This window comes from Gopherus flavomarginatus, chromosome 3, assembly GCF_025201925.1.
Source record: "Gopherus flavomarginatus isolate rGopFla2 chromosome 3, rGopFla2.mat.asm, whole genome shotgun sequence".
NCBI lineage: Eukaryota > Metazoa > Chordata > Testudines > Testudinidae > Gopherus > Gopherus flavomarginatus.
The window spans coordinates 4,905,485-4,925,264 of record NC_066619.1 but is presented as its reverse complement, the minus strand read 5'-3'; the positions used below and the strand labels follow the sequence as shown (position 1 = coordinate 4,925,264).

At 46.3% G+C, this 19,780-nt stretch overlaps 1 protein-coding gene across 2 annotated transcripts in view; it reads left to right on the top strand.

Moving 5' to 3' along the window:
- Positions 1-19,780, top strand: part of DNAI1 (dynein axonemal intermediate chain 1) — a 313,811-nt gene that overhangs the window by 253,834 nt on the left and 40,197 nt on the right. Inside the window, exon 20 of one of the 2 annotated variants that reach the window (XM_050943576.1) lies at positions 5,528-5,551. The exons of the other annotated variant lie outside the window; for it this stretch is intronic. Coding sequence (XP_050799533.1) covers positions 5,528-5,536 — 9 coding nt within the window. The 3' untranslated portion in view covers positions 5,537-5,551. Of the gene's footprint in view, positions 1-5,527; positions 5,552-19,780 lie in introns of those variants that run through there. 2 annotated transcript variants of the gene reach the window in all.

The window sequence follows — 19,780 nt, the reverse complement described above, 5'->3', positions numbered from 1 at the left end:
ACTTCCTGCTTTCAGTCTATTGATAGCGTGCCTATCACTGTGACATCTGGGCTCGAACAGAAATAAAGGGGAGCAAAGCCACCCAAAGTTCGGTATTCTCCATTCCCATGCATAATACACTGCTTGGGTGTGCACAGAAAGGTTTGTTTTTAAACTTATTTTCCTCCTGATTATCTCCAGGGCTATATTCCGGAGGATGCTATTGCAAGAAGGCTTGTGTAAGCAAATGCATCTTAATTTTCACTTCAGAAGCCATAAGGTCAGGTTGGGACATACCCTAGGACTTGAATCTGTCCCATCTCTAATCTCTTCCCAAGGTCTGCATTACCCACGTTTGATCTAGCAGGCAGATCCACTTCAGTACTGTCAGTAGGAACCGTCCTGTCTTGATATACCTCTACCTCGATATAACATGACCCGATAGAATACGAATTCGGATATAACACAGTAAAGCAGCGCTCTGGGAGGGCAGGGCTGCGCACTCCGGCGGATCAAAGCAAGTTCGATATAATGCGGTTTCACCTATAATGCAGTAAGATTTTTTGGCTCCCGAGGACAGCGTTATATCGAGGTAGAGGTGTATCAAGACAGGACGGTTCCTACTGATAGTACTGAAGTGGATCTGCCTGCCAGATCAAACGTGGGTAATGCAGACCTTGGGAGGAGATTAGAGATGGGACAAATTCAAGTTCTAGGATATGTCTACACTACAAAATTAGGTTGATTTTATAGCAATCGATTTTTAGAAATTAATTTTATACAGTTGATTGTGTATGAACCCACTAAGCGCATTAAGTTGGCGGAGTGCGTCCTCACTACCATGGCTAGCATCGACTTAGGGAGCGGTGCACTGTGGTAGCTATCCCACAGTTCCTGCAGTCTCCGCCGCCCATTGGAATTCTGAGTTAAGCTCCCAAAGCCTGATGGGGCAAAAACATTGTCGCGGGTGATTTTGGGTACATGTCTCAAGCTTTTCCCCCTTATATATACATTAGTAATAGAATGACAGGTCCCTTAAAGAAACCTTGTTAAGTAAGCAGTTTCAGCGATCAAGCAAGAGGCTCCTTCTGATTATCGATTAACCAGGTGTGGATTTTTCCAGAGTTTGCAGCCTTGAGACCCCAATAGACATTCCTGAGGCACATCCTGCTCTTTTACAATGAATGTATCAACAACTTCAACACAATTCTTATCAGGAAGGACACAGGGTCAAGTTGCCCTTTCTGTGGCACCCAAAACCTTGTCCCCTCCTGCCTTGGTCTAGCTGCGATTGCTGAATGGCCAATTTACAGCTTGCTGACTAGGCCGCCTTTAATAAGCCATAGTGGTTTCAAGCACTTTACTGGTTTGCCAGAGTCTCCGTACAACCCTACAGGCCAGATTTGTTTAATTGCGGAGAAGGAGCAGGCAGTGTTTGGGAGCAGAATGGATGTGTGTGGAGCAGAGTAGGAGAGCGAGAAATCAAAAGCAAGACTTAGGGTGACCAGATGTCCTGATTTTATAGGAACGGTCCTGATTTTTGGATCTTTTTCTTATATAGGCTCCTATTACCCCCCACCCCATCTCGATTTTTCATACTTGCTGTCTGGTCACCCTAGCAAGAGTTAGGTTGTCAGCTGGCTGCCAGAACTGGCAGAAGAGGAGAAGACTTGTGAGGAAAAGTTGTTGGGCTTTTGCCGTGTTGAGCTTGAGATGGTGGCAGGGCTCCCAGGGAGAGAGGCCCAAAATACAGACAGGAGGGGAAAGGTCAAAGGCAGATACGTGAGCTGGAGAGTCATGGGCACAGGAGTGACAGCAGAAACCACATGGACAGATGTTGTTGCCCAGGGAGGAGGTGTAGAGAGAAATGAGTATGAAGAACATGCACTGCGTAGGCTCCACCAATCCTGCCTCTCCAGTGCAGTGTAACGGCAGCAGCTCTGTTGTGGCTGTGGATGGTCAAGGGAGAGGGAGAAGGATATTCCCGCTAGTGTAGTTTTGGACCAGAAAGGAAATGGGGAGACTGCCTCATGATTAGCGCAGGGGGTTGGGTTCTATTCCCAACTCTGATACTGACGCACCATGCAATGCCTTGGTTGAGTCACAGAACCACTCCGTGCCTCAGTTTCCTCTTCTGTAAAACGGATATAATAATCCCTACCTCGTGGGGACTTGTCTTTTCCCAAAACTAAATGAGACAATAGACTGGTGTCCCTCTTCCTGGGCAACCCTGGGGTTGGAATTCTGCTGCTGACGTTTGTAGCAAGTGCACTGTGGTTACCTGCATTGTAACCCCTGGTTAATACTTTTAAGAACATACGGAAGTGTATGCTCTGGTGGAAGCCAACCAGCATAACTACTCTATGGCTCCACTTGAATTAAAACTGTTTGTAAAGGGCTTTGAAAACCTTGGCTGGAAGGTGTTAAATAAGTGCAATCATTTGTATTATGTGATATGGGGAATTATAGGACACCTAAACACTCATCCATCCTAGACTCTTTCCTGCTTTGGAAAGAATTATTTACCGACATGAGGCCTCTTTAACACCATTCCATTCACTCCTGTCCTCTCGCTCTCTTCACAGACCTTCAGCCCAAGTTTACAATTGATGCTTAAATCAGTCCCATAATAATACATGGCGAGACATAGTCTAGAAAAATGGTTCCATCAGGGCATTGTCTGGGTGAGGTTCCAGTGCAGGAGTGTAGCGGGGTGGACACCCGCTCCTGCCCTGAGGGGTTGAAGGACAGCCCTGGGAGAGGGCTGTGGCAGGGGAAAAGCTGCTAGGCTGATTGGGGAAGCAGCTGCAGCTGGGCCACGCCCTAATCAGACCTGGGCTGGCCCTATATAAGAGGCTGGGAGCCAGGAGCTCAGCAGACTCTCTCCTCTTTCAGAGAGAGGGGGCTGACTGCTGGGAAGCTCAGGGTGAGGCAGGGCTGGGGAAAGGCCAGCGGGGCTGGGGAGCTCCAGGCTGGCAACTCCACAGGCTGCAGGGCCTTGTCCAAGGCCCCATAGAGGCACTGGATTCCAGAGAGAGGCAGCAAGTCCACACCCAACCTTGACTATGATGAGTGGCTGACAATGCAGTCCGCACCAGGGTGCTGGGGCTAGTTGGTGACTGGCAGTAGCCTATGGGTGAGGTGGGGATAGGGGTGGGGATTCCCTGGGGAGGGGAGAGACTGAGAGGTGTACTGTCAGGGGGCAGCACCCCAGATGATGGGGCACTGGTCTCCAGGGAGGGACACGGGGGCCAAGTGGCAGTGGGATACTGGCCTGCAGAGGATGCTCCAAGGCTGTCAGAGCTAATACTCAGAAGAGGCCAGCAGGAGGTGCCGCAGGGGTGAGTCCAACATGCTTACCAGGAGACTCATTTAAAAAATAAGTGTGTATTAAAAACGTTAGCGCTGTACATAATCGATCTAGTTCCTATTAAATAGATTAAACACTGCTTAGCTGATAGATCTCAAAAGTAATTTGTAAAGGGAGAATCCTCATCTAGTGACAGTGTTTCTAGTGGAGTCCTACAGAGACCTGCTCTAGATGGGCCCAGTGCTGTTCAATATCTCTAGCAATGATCTGGAAGAAAATATAAAATCATTGCTGGTAAAATTTACAGATGACCCCAAAATTGGTGTAGTAGGTAAATAATGATCGGAACAAGACAGTTATACTGGCTCACCCAGCTTACTTGGTAAGACTGGTGTCATTTGAACATCTGTTTTAACACAGCCAAATGCCAGGTTATCTGGGAACAAAGAATACAGGTCACACTTACTATCCCTCATGTTGCATCTGGGAATGCAATAATCTGGAGAAGAGTTAAGGGTAACGGTGGTCAAGCAACTCAACATGAGATTCTAGTGCAGTGCTGTAGCTATAGGGGCTAACATGGACCTTGGATACATTTTCAGGGCAACATCACGTAGGATGAAGGAGGTGGTATTACCTCTGTATATGGCATTAGTGAAATCGTTACTCGAATGCTGTGCACAGTTCTGGTGTCCACACTGCAAAAAGGAAGTTGACAAATTGGAAAGAGTTCAGAAAAGAGCTACAGGAATGATTGGAAGCTTGGATGACCTGCCTTATAGTGAGAGACTTAGGTCACTACAAACTTGCCAGTGCAAGTTATGTTGGCATAAAGCTGCCACAGTTAGTATATCACTTGTGCAGATACAGCTGTGACACATGGCTAGAAGGGGGAGGGATAGCTCAGTGGTTTGAGCATTGGCCTCCTAAACCCAGGGTTGTGAGTTCAATCCTTGAGGGGGCCACTTGGAGATGTGGGGCAAAAATCAGGACTTGGTCCTGCTATTGAAGGCAGGGGGCTGGACTTGATGACCTTTCAAGGTCCCTTCCAGTTCTAGGAGATTGATATATCTCCCTTTATTATTATATCCTGCAAAATAAATAACCCTCATAAGACATGTGGAGAGATAATGTTTGTGTTTTTGTGTATTTACATATGTATAAGTAGGGTGGACAATGTAATCAACAGTCCCTGTCTATGCTGTATTCTCATAATTCAGAGGTCAAAAGAACATCCTGTCATGTAAATGAATTGTAAACACAGATATCTCAGTAGTTATCTCTCTTTGAAATGTACTGTGAATGGAACAAGCAAATGGCCTTATGTTAATTCGTATAAAAGATCCTTGAGTCCTGATTCTGTCACCTCAGATCTGCTTAGAGTTCATTTGGGGAAGTTTGAGTTGCAAGACTGAGGTCCCAGTTATGCTGGTACGCCCTGAATATGAGATCTGGACATTGGACTATGACCTATGACCTGAATTCTAGAGGAACTCTTTGCAGCTACAAAGCTCACCATCTCTGCTGTGAATCTGCACCTCAATAAATTGAACTCATGTCTGTATGTGTATTGATCTTTTAACCAACCTCTCTCTCTTTTGTTTTTTAATACATTTTAGTTTAGTTAATAAGAATAGGCGGTAGCGTGTATTTGGGTAAGATCCGAAACATTCGTTAACCTGGGAGGTGATGTGTCCGATCCTTTGGGGCTAGTAGAACCTTTTCTTTTATATGATGAAATAAGATTTACAGACATTTTCATCATATTTAACACGGGTACCTGGACGGAGGCCTGAGGCTGGATCACTTTAATGGAACTGTGTTTGGACTTCTGAGTAACCAGGGAGGTGATAAAGAAGCTGTTTTATGCTGGTTTGGTAAATCTGAGGGTATGGCTACATTTGCAGCTGTACAGCGCTGGGAGTTAAACCTGTCTTTGTACAGCTGTGTACAGAAAGCGCTGCAGTCTGTCCACACTGACAGCTACCAGCGCACTGTCGTGGCCACATTTGCAGCATCTGCAGTGGCATTGGGAGCGGTGCATTATGGGCAGCAATCCCAGCATTCAAGTGGCTGCAATGTGCTTTTCAAAAGGGGGGAGTGAAGTGTGACGGAGCGTGGGGGAGAGAGTGAGTGGATTTTTGGAGCCGACACTCTGTCAGCAACTGCCTTGCAAGTTCTGACCCCCTCTTTCACTCACTGAAAGCAAATAGCCCTCTTTGTATTTTTTCCTCACAGATCAGATAAGCAGACTCCCCGAAACAGACCTCCCTCCCTCCTGCACGCTGTGCTGCTTCTCTCAAGCCTCTTCCCTTCCCCTCTCTTCAAGCAAACACTAGCTGTGGGCGTTCCAAAGGGAGCTCATTCACAGCAAACAGGAGCTGTGTTGTTGTTTTTTTTTTATAAGCAGCTCTGGGAGCCCCGAGTTCACAACAAAACAGACAGAGGCATCACAACAAAACAAAGAGTGTTATCTTTACTTAAAAGCGTTATGGGAAGGTTCTGGAGGTCAGTGATAGTGTAGTAAGATTAATCACTGTTTACTCTGGCACCCCAGCTCTGCAGCACCAGCGCTGTTCTCTATTCCTCTCGTCGAGGTGGAGTACAACCAGCGCTGTAGCCAAGGAGATACAGCGCTGTATGTGCCTTGCCAGTGTGGACGGGGAGTGAGTTACAGCACTGTAAAGCCACCACCAGCGCTGTAACTCTCAAGTGTAGCCAAGGCCTAAGTATTGGAATATTCACCAGCTCTGTGGGGATTGTCTACCCCATTCTTTGCAGTTCACCCTAATTGAGTGACCACAGCTGGCTCCCCACTAGGACCCCGGTCACAGCGGCCTAGTTGCGCTTGGATACACATTACCACAGGTTAATTGTGGGTTTGGATCAGAATCACAAGCTTGTCAAAAAAAAATAATTTTGATATTGGAGAGTTTAGGGGTTAAAAATCAGTTACAGTGAGTGACCCATGATCAAGATCCTGACAGAAAAAGCCTGGAAGAATTGAGCTTACAGAGAAGGTTTTATTTTAAGCAAAAGGCCCCAGAGCAGGAACTGAAAAATCTGTTAATTGCCAGGGATGAGGAAGCAGACCCAGCAAAAATGCTTCCAGTGAGAAACCAGCAGCTAGAACTGGAACTAAAGCGAAAAACAGCTGATACGAAAGGAGAAGTTACTGAAAGAGAACGCCTGGGTTTTGAACGTGAACAAAAAATGGCGCATATTCGATTGCAGGAACTAGAAGCTAAGGCAAAAGTGGACGGATTTAAGCTCCAACTGAAGAGAATAAAGGAACAACAGGAACTGAAGCATCCTGAAAAAACAGTTCCTTTCAACAAGAAAGATGGGGATAGAATCTATCCAGTTTGCAACAATGTTGGTATGTTTGACTCTAAGCAGTTGTCTGTGCGTAACCACATTTACCCCAACACTGCCACCTTTTATGTAAATCAGGGGTTCTCAAACTGGGGGTTGAGATCCCTCGGGGGTTGCAAGGTCATTACATGGGGGTCGTGAGCTGTCAGCCTCCACCCCAAATTCTGCTTGCCTCTAGCATTTATAATGGTGTTAAATATATTAAAAAGCGTGTTTACTTTATTGTGGGGGTCGCACTCAAAGGCCTGCGATATGAAAGAGGTCGCCAGTAATAAAGTTTGAGACCCACTGATGTAAATGTTTTTACTGTGAGCTCGGGTGAAGATAACCCCATAACTTATGCAGAGAACGTAAAAGTCAATGGTAAAAGCTGTTTAGGGCAAATTACAGCTTCTAACATCACTCTTGTTAAAGCAGAGCTTGTCAAAGAGGAAGATTATTTGCCAAATAAGAGTGTGACTATTCTAATCCTCGGAGTTTACTGTAAGTGTGGCTTTAGCCAGAATCCGTCTTGAATGGAATGGTGTTAAACATGAAGTTCTCGCTGGTGTAAGAAAGTTATTGCCTAAGGATCTTTTGATTGGGGATGATATTAAAACTTTGTTCAGGCAAGTTGATGACATAAACCAGTCACAGGAAAGAAATAATCCTGAACCTGTGTCTGCTAGGGGCAAGGATTTGCCTAAGGAGGATTTCTCCAAATGTTTGTATGAGGAAGATGGCATATGTGGAAAAAATTCCTAATTGTCTGTCTGCTACCTCAGAAGTGAATCTGGCATTAGATAAGGCTCAGGAAGATGTTTCTCTGGAGCAAATTAAAGCTAGTGATCAGGTTAAAGCCCTAACTGAGGGTATGGCTACACTTACAGCTGTGCAGCGCTGGGAGTTACAGCTGTCTTCGTACAGCTGTGTAGGGAAAGCACTGCAGTGTGGCCACACTGACAGTTACCAGCACTGCAGTGTGGCCACATTTGCAGCATTTGCAATGCTGTTGGGAGTGGTGCATTATGGGCAGCTATCCCACAGAGCACCTCGTCCTATTTTGGTGCCGTGGGTTGTGGGAAGGGGACGGAAGGGTGCGGGTCATTCCACTTCCTGTTCCAACGCCCCGTGGTGCATTGCTTCACATCCCAGCAGTCACTGTTTTTCCATCCACTTTTGGCGCCATTGCGAGTCTCCCAACGGTTTCTGTGCAGCGCGATTTCTGTGGGAAATGGAGCCCGAGCTGCTGAGGACTTTGCTGATGAGTGTCGCCAGCACATCACGTTTGGCAGTTGAGCTATTCCTTCAGCTCCAAAGTGACAGTGAGGAGTCCGACGATGATATCGAGTCGCCTGACGCGTATGACACTAAATTGCTTGTGGCAGTCACGGAAATGCTCAGCACCGTGGAATGCCGCTTTTGGGCTCAGGAAACAAGCACTGAGTGGTGGGATCACATCGTCATGGAAGTCTGGGATGATGAGCAGTGGCTGCAGAACTTTCGGATGAGAAAAGCCACTTTCATGGGACTGTGTGCTGAGCTCGCCCCCACCCTGCGGCACAAGGACATGAGACTGAGAGCTGCCCTGCCAGTGGAGAAGCGGGTGGCTATTGCAATCTGGAAGCTGGCAACTCCAGACAGCTACCGATCGGTCGCGAACCAATTTTGAGTGGGAAAGTCGACCGCTGGAATCGTGTTGATGCAAGTTTGCAGGGCCATTAATCGCATCCTGCTAAGAAGAACCGTGACTCTGGGGAACGTGCCGGACATTCTGGATGGCTTTGCACAAATGGGTTTTCCCAACTGTGGAGAGATGATAGATGGGACACATATTCCTGTTCTGGCACCACCCCACCTAGCATCCGAGTACATTAATCGGAAGGGGTATTTCTCTATGGTTCTTCAGGCACTTGTGGATCATTGTGGGCTTTTCATTGACATTAACACAGGCTAGGATGGAAAGGTGCATGATGCACGCATCTTTCGGAACAATGGCCTGTTCAGGAAGCTGCAGGCCGGGACTTTTTTCCCAGACCGGAAGATCACAGTAGGGGATGTCAAAATACCCATTGTGATCCTTGGAGACCCCACTTACCCGTTAATGCCTTGGCTCATGAAACCCTACACAGGGAAGCTTGACAGGAGCAAGGACTGGTTCAATTACAGGCTGAGCCAGTGCCGAATGACTGTGGAGTGTGCTTTTGGCCGTTTAAAAGGGCGCTGACAATCTCTGTATGGGAAGCTAGACTTGGGGGGAAAGCAGCATCCCTGCGGTTATATCCACGTGCTGTACCCTCCATAATATTTGTGAAGGGAACGGTGAAACATTTAGTCAGGAATGGACATCCGAGGTTCAATGTCTGGAGGTTGAATTTGCACAGTCAGAGCAGGGCTACTAGAGAAGCCCAGCACAGGGCTGCAAGGATTAGGGATGCCTTGAGGGAGGAATTTGAGGCTGAAAACCAACAGTAATGTTTGGTGCCTTGCACGGGAGTGAAGTGCAGTGGTTACAATGTTAGCAGGAATCTGCTTTTTCCTGAAATGATTTGCAGTGCCTGTTTCTTTCCTGGGCTATGGTATCTTTCACTTTCTGCAATAATAAAGACTGTTTTCAAAGTCAAGAATTCATTTATTGAAAAGAAAATAACTTTATTGACAGACACACAACATTTTGGGAATCTAAAAGGGCAGGAGGGTGGAGTGGTGAACTGTACAGTCACAGGTTTGAATATGTCCTGTCTGGAGTGCTGTGCAATGACTGCTGCACTTCAGGATGAAAATACTGCATGGTGATGGGGATTGAGTGCAGAGGGTAAGGATCGTAGTTCTCAGGGCTGGTTGGTGAACGTACAGGTGTTGGGGGCAGCTGGTGGCGGTAAGAACCTGGATGCTGGGGAAGGGGGTTTGGAGCTAACATTGGGGCACAAGGGAAAGAGCTTTGGGACGGAGGTGGGGGGGCCGGCACGGTAGTGCTCTGCCTGCATGGCTATGAGTGACTGGACAGAGTCCGCTTGGCGCGCAGGATGCTTATCAGCTGTTTTGTACTTTTCTTCTTAGCCGCTGCATTTGTCTGGCGGAGCCTGCCTTCCCTTTCCCTCCAGTCCTGCAGCTTTTTACTCTCTCTGGCAGAGTGATCCATAACTGCTTTCAGCATGTCTTCTTTGCTTTTTCGCGGCTTCTTCCTGAGGTTTTGTAGCCTCTGAACAGTGGATGATACAGGCAGTTGAGTAGTCAAGGACACTTTTCGAAAGGCAAAAATGGCAACAGTTAACAGAGGCTGCATTGTTTGTAATCTTACCCAGACAGTTATTCCCACACAGTGAAGGAGTTTACAGTCTTCACTTTAGCATGCTTTTCCCATACCAAACAGAGTGCACATAACCCACAGGAGCCACAAAATGGTGAGTAAGGGGGACTGATTGCTTCAGGGATGTGCAGGGGTTTCTGTGCATTGGGGAAAGCAAACTGCTGCAGGGGGCATCTACACTGAACAGTCTCCCAACATTTTCCACAGGAGTTAATCCTGGAAGATCTCTCGCTGCTGCGGGTCACCTGGGAAGAGCGGGAGGGTCTTCTACAGCAATGCGGATTCCGCCCTGGCCCCTATGCAGCTTGCCTGTGTGTCCCCCCACCCCTCGCGGCACAGTGGCACAGACGCGTTAGCCTGACTGGGACAAGGACCACGGTGGCTCTCCCTATATACTTGCGCAAGCGCATTGTCCACGCTCTGGCTGAAACTTTTGAAGAGATTACCGAGGCCGATTACCGTGACGTGATAGACCACATCAATGGGCTATTCCACATCTAGGCATGCATGCATGCAGCCCTAACCCTCCCTCCTCTCCCGAAACATTTCCATCCTGAAAATAAAAGCTGCTTACCGGGAACTCGCTCCTCTGCTTGTCCTTCACCAAGTACCAGCAGCTGCTACGACTGGCTACCTTCTTCCTGGCTTGAGAAGAGCTCCTGGCTGCATGCCTCCTGGGACTCCAGGGTGTCTCCCTTCACCCTAGTATCCTCACTCTCGGTTTCCTCACTCTCGGTTTCCTCCCCCTTCTCCCCTTCCCCCTTCCTCCCGCCCACTCTGAAGTGTCCATCATGGTCGTCGGTTTGGCAGTGGAGTCACCCCCAAGTATCGCGTCCAGCTCCTTGTAAAAATGGCAGGTCGTGGGGGCAGCACCGGAGTGGCGGTTTCCCTCGCGGGCTTTGCAATAGGCACTCCGCAGCTCCTTCACTTTAACCCTGCACTGCACCGCGTCCCGGTCATGGCCCCTTTCCAGCATGGCCCTTGAGATCTGCCCATAGGTATCGTAATTCCTACGGCTGGAGCGCAGCTGTGACTGCACAGCTTCCTCACCCCAAACACTGATTAGGTCCATCAACTCGCCATTGCTCCATACTGGGGCTCGTTTGGCGCGTGGAGGCATGGTCAGCTGGAAAGATTCTGATTGCACTCCACAGCTGGCTGAGCAAACAGGAAGGGGATTTTTAAAATTCCCAGGGCATTTAAAGGGCGGGTCACCTGAGGCCCGGGCAGTAGAGTGCGAACTAATGAGCAGAGTGGCTGAACAGGCATTCTGGGATACCTCAGAATACTCTGGAGGCCAATTACAGCGCTTTTGGTGGCCACACTGGTGGAACAGTGCTGCATCACCAACGCTGCAATCGTTATTCCCCAGGCAGAGCAGTATAGCCAGCGCTGCAGCCAGGGAGATGCAGCGCTGTATGTGCCTTGCAAATGTGGACGGTGAGTAAGTTGCAGCACTGTAAACCCACCACCAGCGCTGCAACTCTCCAGTGTAGCCAAACCCTGAGGAACAAAAGGGTAATTTTTTTATAGGCAATGGAATGTAGGCTAGTAAAACTTGGGAAAATAAGCCTGATCCAGGTAAAAGTGATGTGCTTAAAGTAGCTCAGTGTAATATGACACTGTTTGTGGGAAAACAGCAGCTTATCTATTAAGGGAAGGAAAGGCAAAGAACGTTTTTAGATGTGCATAGGAAGCCTTCTGAGCTAACGGCTTTGTGTATTCAGCAGTTTGGGAAGGCAGGGTTAGTGGAACAGAAGTATCCCTACACCTTAGCTGTTACCAGTGTGGAGAATTGTGACAGTGGAGGAAATGTTCCTGTGTCTGTTAAGGGTAATGACTTGCCTATGAAGGGAGCTACCCCAGTCTCCAAGCAATTGTCCATGAATAGCCGGGTGTGTTGGGATAAAGGAAAGGATATCCCAAGCTGTTAGCCTTTTAAAGGGGAATGTTTCTCCAGCTCTTTTATGTTTATAAGGCAGACTGAAAAAGCTTGTCAGCCTACGATGGTTGAAAAGTTATCAGTTGACCCAGAGTTGATTCTGGATACAACTAAAGCCCAGGAAGGAAGTGTTCCTCAATTTATGTCTGCTAGAGATGCTGACATTGCAACTAGATGCAACCTAGTTGCAATGTCATAAATAGCTCCCAAAGTGATTCTGGTGCTTCTGTTTTGCCTGTTGCTAGTATGTTGCTGGGTAAAGATATGACAACCTTGGCTGATCAGACTGATATCATAGCCAGGGCACAAGGAAAGCATGAAGGTAATTTGACTACGCTGCCCACTGACAGTGTTGAAACTTGTAACAAGGAAAAGAATAGTATCAGAGGGGTAGCTGTGTTAGTCTGGATCTGTAAAAGCAGCAAAGAATCCTGTGGCACCTTATAGACTAACAGACGTTTTGGAGCATGAGCTTTCCTGGGTGAATATCATGCATCTGACCAAGTGGGTATTCACCCATGAAAGCTCATGCTCCAAAACGTCTGTTAGTCTATAAGGTGCCACAGGATTCTTTGCTGCTTTTAAGGAAAAGAATGCTTCTAAACTTTTGACTATTAAGTCTAGCAGTTTACCTGAAAGGGGGTTTTGTGAAAATCCTCCTGATGCGACAGAGGTGATTCTGGATTTAAGTGAAACCCAGAAAGAGTCTGTTATTGCTCAGGAAAACGTTCCCTTAGAGCAAGCCCTAGATGAAAAGGGTAAGGGCAGAATTTCTGTAAAAAATGGGTTGTTGCTTAGAAAGATTCCTGAAGAGAAATCTTTAGAGTAATTTTTGCAAGCAGTTTGCTGCAACTGATGGGTGTGGAACTGATGTAATTGAATTAACGCAGGGAGAATCACTTTATAGAGAAAGCAGCGGTTTGTTTGGGAGACTTTTTTTGAGTTCCTAACTGCCAGAGTCTTTCTGAGGTGTATAGATCCACTGACTTTTTGCTTTAGAAAAAACTAGTATGGATAGCTTTGAAAAGGTTTCAAATGAAATAAAAAATGTTAGGGAATTTAAACAGCTCTATAAGCTTAACCAGTTTGTTGAGGAGACAATGTTGTTGGAACATGAATGTCTCCATGTTGATTCTTTAAGCTGTCTGTGACTCAGGTACTGAGAAAAGATCGGGTTACTGGTTACTGGGTTACAAGGATGCAGGGGAGAGCAGGCAAATTCTCATCTCCAGATATTTTGCATATGACTTATAATCTCTTAGTAGACTTGACATCTGATTCCATGTGGAAGCAGAGGTTGGTAAGGGAAGGACAAAAGAACCTTGAGTCTAGGGTGACCATATGTCCTGATTTTATAGGGACAGTCCTGATTTTTGGGTCTTTTTCTTATGATTTTTCATATTTGCTGTCCAGTCACCCTACTTGAGTCTAACATGCTAGTGAAAATGGATGGTATCTCTTTAAGACAGAGTCCAGCCTTGGAATTGGTAAAGCTTGAGGATTTGAAAACTAGTAAACAAGCTAGTGTCTATGTTGATGCAAATTACCTGACTGACTGGGGAGAGAAAGACTTGCCTGTAGCTGTTAGCAAAAAGGACACATCCATCCAGCCAAAGGATTCTGTTAAGCAAAAGAGTTCAGATTTTGACTCTACTGGACAGGAAGGAAGGGAAGGATTAAACCTGGCAAATAAAAGCCACAGGTTAACCCTAAAATACCAAAACCCCAAGGAAGTGGTTAAACTAAAAGCCTATGTTAAGGAAGACCCTGAGGTCAAGAAAAAGCTACGAAGATTCAAAGGGGATGTGGAGCAAGTTGACCTAAAGAATGATTTGTCTAAACCAAAGGCTTGGCATGATTGAAAATAATTGAAAATGTGCACTTGTGATATAACTGATGTTATTGCTAATGACTTCTGAGTAACCAGTGAGGTGATAAAGAAACTGTTTTATGCTGGCTCGGTGAATCTAAGTATTGGAATATCCACCAGCTCCATGGGAATTGTCTGCCCCATTCTTTGCAGCTCACCCTAATTGAGTGACCACAGCTGGCTCCCCACTAGGACCCTGGTCACAACATCGTGGCTCTTTGTATTGGTGCTATGCCTACTCACCAGGAGTGCTTGTTTTGATGCATAGTGTGGTGCACCGTTGGTAGATATCCCAGTGTGCAGCTCATCACCATCCAACAGATGGCAATGGATAGTGGGGCAGAAACAAGTCACTCAAGAGGTGACTGGCACTGTGGGGTCAAGTTCCCATCATGCAGTTTTTTCATCCCCATAATGGAATCTCTAGCCCATAATTCTCACGCCTATCTTGAAAATCCCATGAACCTGCACGGGACTCGCCTCTGTCTACCATCTCTGACCGAAGCCTGCACAGCTCTGTACTATCATCATGAGAACTGCAAACACAGGATGCACAGTCCTCCAATATTTGAAGTGCTGTGAGGAACATGACGATTACCCAGAGGGCCAGTTACTGAGGGACATAGTGAGAACCAGTTCAAAGTTGTCGGTGGTGTTCGTGGAGCAGCTGCAGAAACAGGAGTTCTGCTTCTGGGCCCGAGAAACAAGCACTGAGTGGCGGGATCGCATTGTAATGCAGACTTGGGATGATGAGCAGTGGCTGCAGAACTTTCCTGGATCTGGGTGCCGAGCTTGCCTCAGCCCTTCAGCGCAGGGACTCCAGAATGAGAGTTGCCCTGACAGTGGAGAAACAAGTGGTGATCGCACTGTGGAACTTGCAGTGCCAGGTTGCTACTGTGACCAGGGTCCCAGGGGGCCACACTGAGATTTCCCAATCAGGGCAGACCTCAAAGAATGGGGCAGACAATCCCCCAAACTGGTGATTATTCTAACACTTAGATTCACCAAGCCAGAAACAAAACAACTTCTACAATACCTTATTGGTTACCCAGAAGCCAAAGCCACAGCTCCCTCAAGACAACCCAGCCTTGGACTCCTGCCCAGACAGCCAGGTCAAATATGATGATTATGAAAAACCTTGTTCATCATATTTAAAAGTCCTACCAATCCCAAGAGATCAGATACATTACCCACCAGGTCAACGAATATCTCAGATCTTACCTGAATACGCGCTTACTGCCAATTCTTATTAACTAAACTAAAATATATTTTAAAAGAAAAGAGAATATTGGTTAGATCATTATTCATACAGATATGAATAGAGTTCTTAAGTCAGTTTCATAGTCGAGATGGTGAGCGTCAGAGTTGCAGAGAATTCTATCCAGTTTAGTTCCATAGGTCATAGTCCAATGTCCAATATCAAGGTGACCTAGTCTGGAGCTGGGGACCTCAGTCTTGTGACTCAAACTTTCCCTAATGAAGCTTAAGCAGATCTGAGATACAGGATCAGGGCCCTGGAGTTCTTTTATAGATCTCTGGCAGGCTATGATAGCCTCTTGACAGCAGATATTCCTTGGGTGAAGAATAGTAGCTTTGAAGTAGAATTACCTATTTCCTATGTATACACAGGTAACTAGTTGCATTCATCAGTATAAGGTAATTAAGCTGTTCATAGATAGTTTTCTACAAAAACTTCAAAGAGAAATGTAGACAATGACATTATTAGACCCAAATTGAATCTAATGGTTAATATTCCCTTTTGATCTCTGAATCAATAGATATAGTAACAGTCAGAAACAGTATCTTTACATGGCTAACATCTAACAAGATACACGTAAACACATACAAAGGGTATTACCTCTAATTCTCTAACAATGCAGGTTTTCATTTCAAAGCTGTAGTCTATTTAACATGGCTACCTTAGCTCTCTATGTGGAATGCCCCTAATTACTATTTCATACTTTTCTAATATGTCTTTAAAGGTTGCATTTGTGTCATTAAGCCCGCTAGTTGCTTAACCCTTTGTGGCTCAATGTCACAGTTACCAATCAGTGGGAAATCATTTTGGAGTCGGAAAATCCACTGTGGGGACCAGTGTCATGCAAGTGTGCAGGGCCATTAATCGTCTCCTGCTATGCAGGACTGTGACTCTCAGCAACGTGCAGGACCTAGTGGATAGATTTGCAGCAATACGGTTCCTGAACTGCGGTGGAGCAATAGATGGCACACAGATCCCTATTTTGTCACCAGCCCACCTTGCCACAGACCACATCAACAGAAAGGGCTGTTTTTCTATGGTCATGCAAGCGTTGGCTGATCTCCAGGGACGCTCCACTGACATAAGTGTTGGCTGGTCAGGGAAAATGCACGACACTCACATCTTTCAGAACAGAGAACTCCTCAGAAAGCTACAAGCAGGGACTTCTTTCCTGACTGGTATATTACCACCGATGTTGAAATGTCCATAATGTTCCTGAAGGACCCAGTCTGCCCCTGACTCCCCTGGCTCATGAAGCTGTACACTGGCCACCTTCACAGCACCAAGGAAAGATTCAGCTGCCAGCTCAGCAGGTGAAGAATGACAGTTGAATGTGTTTTTAGTAGATTGAAAGGGTGCTGGCATTGTTCACTCATGAGATTGGATCTCAGTGAGAAAAATATCCCAATGGTTATAGCTGCCTGCTGTGTCTTGCGTAATATCTGTGAAGCAGAGAGGGAAAGTTGCCACCGCGGTGGAGGTGGAGTGGCTGTTTGCTGAGTTTGAACAGCCAGACACAAGTGCTACCTGGCTCCACACAGAGCTATAAAGCTCAGGAAGGCTTTGGAAGATCACTTTAGCAGCGAGCCATAGTAATTTATTATGGAATACTGTGTGCTCCACCTGGTCCTGAAGTTTGGGGGCCTGTTAGGAATTGTGTGAATATATGAATATAAATATTACACTGGCAATGCACCTATTAATTTTGTGCTGCTCATTGTACATTTATGATTATTACACTGTTTGTCACTGATTCTATGAGTTGTGCCACAGTGTATGATAGCAAGTGGGTGCTTTAACTACTGCTAGGCATTCTGCAACATATGTTGGGAACTAGTAAAGATGAATTATTTTCCAAACTGTACAGTTTTATTGAGCAACAAACACTTAAAAATTCTGTGCAAGTTAAAAGCAAATATATTCAAAACTTAATAAATGTATGGAACAGAGCTTAAAGAAGGGGAAGGAACATTCATGTCCATTTTAGCTACACATTCATCAGCTGTGGCTCTCACAGGTCCGTGTATGTGAAGCGGTGATTGCCCTTAATGTCCCCTCAGGAGGAGGGGTAGGGGTAGGGATGGAGCCCCTGATACCACATGGAATGTTGAGGGGGCATGTAGGGAGGTGCTTTCCTGTTGAACCTGTAGGACTGCAAGAATCTGCAACATCTGTGTTTGCTGCTGGAGAAGCCCCATTATGTCCTGGTGTATCTCCCTCTCCTTTTCCTGCACCTTTCTCCTGTCTGCTCTTTCCTTCTCTGTACAGTCTGCAGGATTCATCCGCCATGCCCTCTGATCATGGTTTGATGCAGCACTGGCTTGCAAGATTTCACAGAACATGTTGCCCTGAGTCGTCTTCTTTCTTCTCTTTATCTGGCTCAGGTGTTCTGTGGATAGGGAATCCCTCCAGGCCGCAGCAGTGGCAGCTATGGATAAAACACACAGAGGTACCGTTGTCAGTCTAGTCACAACGGAAAGTGACAGTTAAGTTTCAGAACTTCCTCCCTGTGTGCTCCTAAAGTTTCAAACAAGGCATGCTTATTGACACATCTGCTTCGGAGAGCTTGTGCATAGCCCCACTTGCAGCACTGGCCTGGGTGAGTGTGGCCCACAAGAACGGAGGGAAATACAGAGGGAGTTTGCTCAATTGCATGAAACTAGGAATATAGGGCAGTGGTTGAATACTAGCACTGTTTTCCACAGGTGGTGGCGATTTTAGCTATCTGTCTCCTGAGGGTAACAAAGGTACAGAGAGCACAGCTGCTTCTGGTGGCCTGAAGCTGCCCAGTTCCATATGCTGCTAGTTTGTGTGCTGCAGTGGGGCCTGCTGGAGTTATCACTGAGTGAGGCAGGAAAGTGTCCTATGACGGAGGAAGAAATAAGGCTCCCATCCCTAGAAGCCCTCAGCAGAGGATTGCAGAGTCCCTCCATGAGAGATCTCGATGAAACTTTCATGGAGGATTCAAGGGACATCCCTGTATATATGAACAAACAGCTCCGCCTGGGCCCCACTGCCTGCATCTTTTTGTTGTACGGCTACATGTACCACATATCTTTAAGATATAAATACATAGCCAGTATTCATAACTTCTGAGACAAGGAGTATACATGCATATAAACAGGATAATCACACTTAGTAAGTCATAACTTTTCCATTGATACTTTGTACGAGACTTACGCAGTTTCCCTATCAGTGATATAAATGGTCACATTTCTTACACACAGCACCACAATGGGGGCAGGGGGCCTTCCGATCTCCATGACCCCTGGGCAGTGGAGTTCACAATAGTGACCAGAGTGGTCAGTGTCAGGCATTGTGGGACAACTGCTGGAGGACTAGTAGAGTCAACATAAGTAATACAGTGTCAATATTTATGATGCATTGACTTCTGTGCATCGACCATGACATAATGCTGCTTGGGGAGGTGACGTTACACAACACAATGGAGAGCTTACCTGGGTGGGAGACAAATTAAGTGTAGACATATATACAAGTAGGGTGACTCAAGGCAGCTCATGTCAATCTAACTTTGTAGTATAGACCAGGCCATAAGCTCTTTCCATTTAGTTTTTCTAAGACAAAGTTAACAGGTGGCTTGATCACTGTCTATACATGAGGAGGAGATTTCTAACAGCAGATAGCCCTTTAAAATAGCAGAAAAAGGCAGAACAAGATCCAGTGGGTGGAAGCTGAAGCTGGACAAATACACACTTGAAATAAGACACACTTTTGCCTGTGAGGATAATTAATCATTGGAACAACTTCCTTTGGAATGTGGATTCTTCATCACTTGAAGTCTTTAAATCTAGACTCAGTGGTTTTCTAAAAGATATGGTGGAGTGCAAACAGAAGTTATGGGCTTGGTGAGTTTTCTAGGTGAGACTCTCTGGCCTGTATTATGCAGAAGGTCACAATGCATGATCGTAATGGTCCCTTTGATCTTAAAATGTATGAATTTATTTCAGCCTTGGGAATATCCTTGAAAAGACATCAAAGAGGGGATCAGGCAGCTTTATATGTACCTTCTGCAGTTTGTATCTCCAGCTTTGTTGCGAGAAATAGGTTCTCAACACAAAAAACACACGAGTTATTGTCCAAACACCCCTTAACTTGTATCAACTTTACCCTGTTTGCTTAAAATGGCTGTTCCTATGGTTTCTCCTCACAGGATCTTCTCCTCTGCCTCATAGTCAGTCACAATCTTTTAAACTCATTAGTGGAAGTGAACGAGCTCTTCCTGGTCAGGTTGCCAGAGGGGGTCAGCAGAATAGCTCTACATCCACACATAGTCCTAGAATTTGGCACCTGGTCACAGTTACTTTGGTTCCCTTGCACTTGAGCAAATCTCCCCAATTACTGCTGTAGGCTAATTGTGATTCAAAGTGTCTACACTGAGGAGACGAGGGGCATGGCATAGGAGCCAGCTGAGAACTGCCTCACACTGGGCTGATTTTCACCAGGTATGATCAGGTTTCAGAAGCACAAAGGAGTCAGAATACAGGAGAGAATCTGCCTCATAGTAAGGCCCTCAACCTAGCATTGAGGCACTAGATAATCACTTATGGGAACATTGAATTTGCTGACAGTTTGGTCAGGGGAATTCAGACTAAACCAGCAATGTTTCAGGCTCTGCATAGCCACCGATTCCATGGGTGCTCCAGTCCCGGAGCACCCATGGGGAAAAAAAATGGGTGCTCAGCACCACCAGGCACAGCTGTTCTGTGGTGGTGGCAGCGGCAATCAGCTGTTTGGCG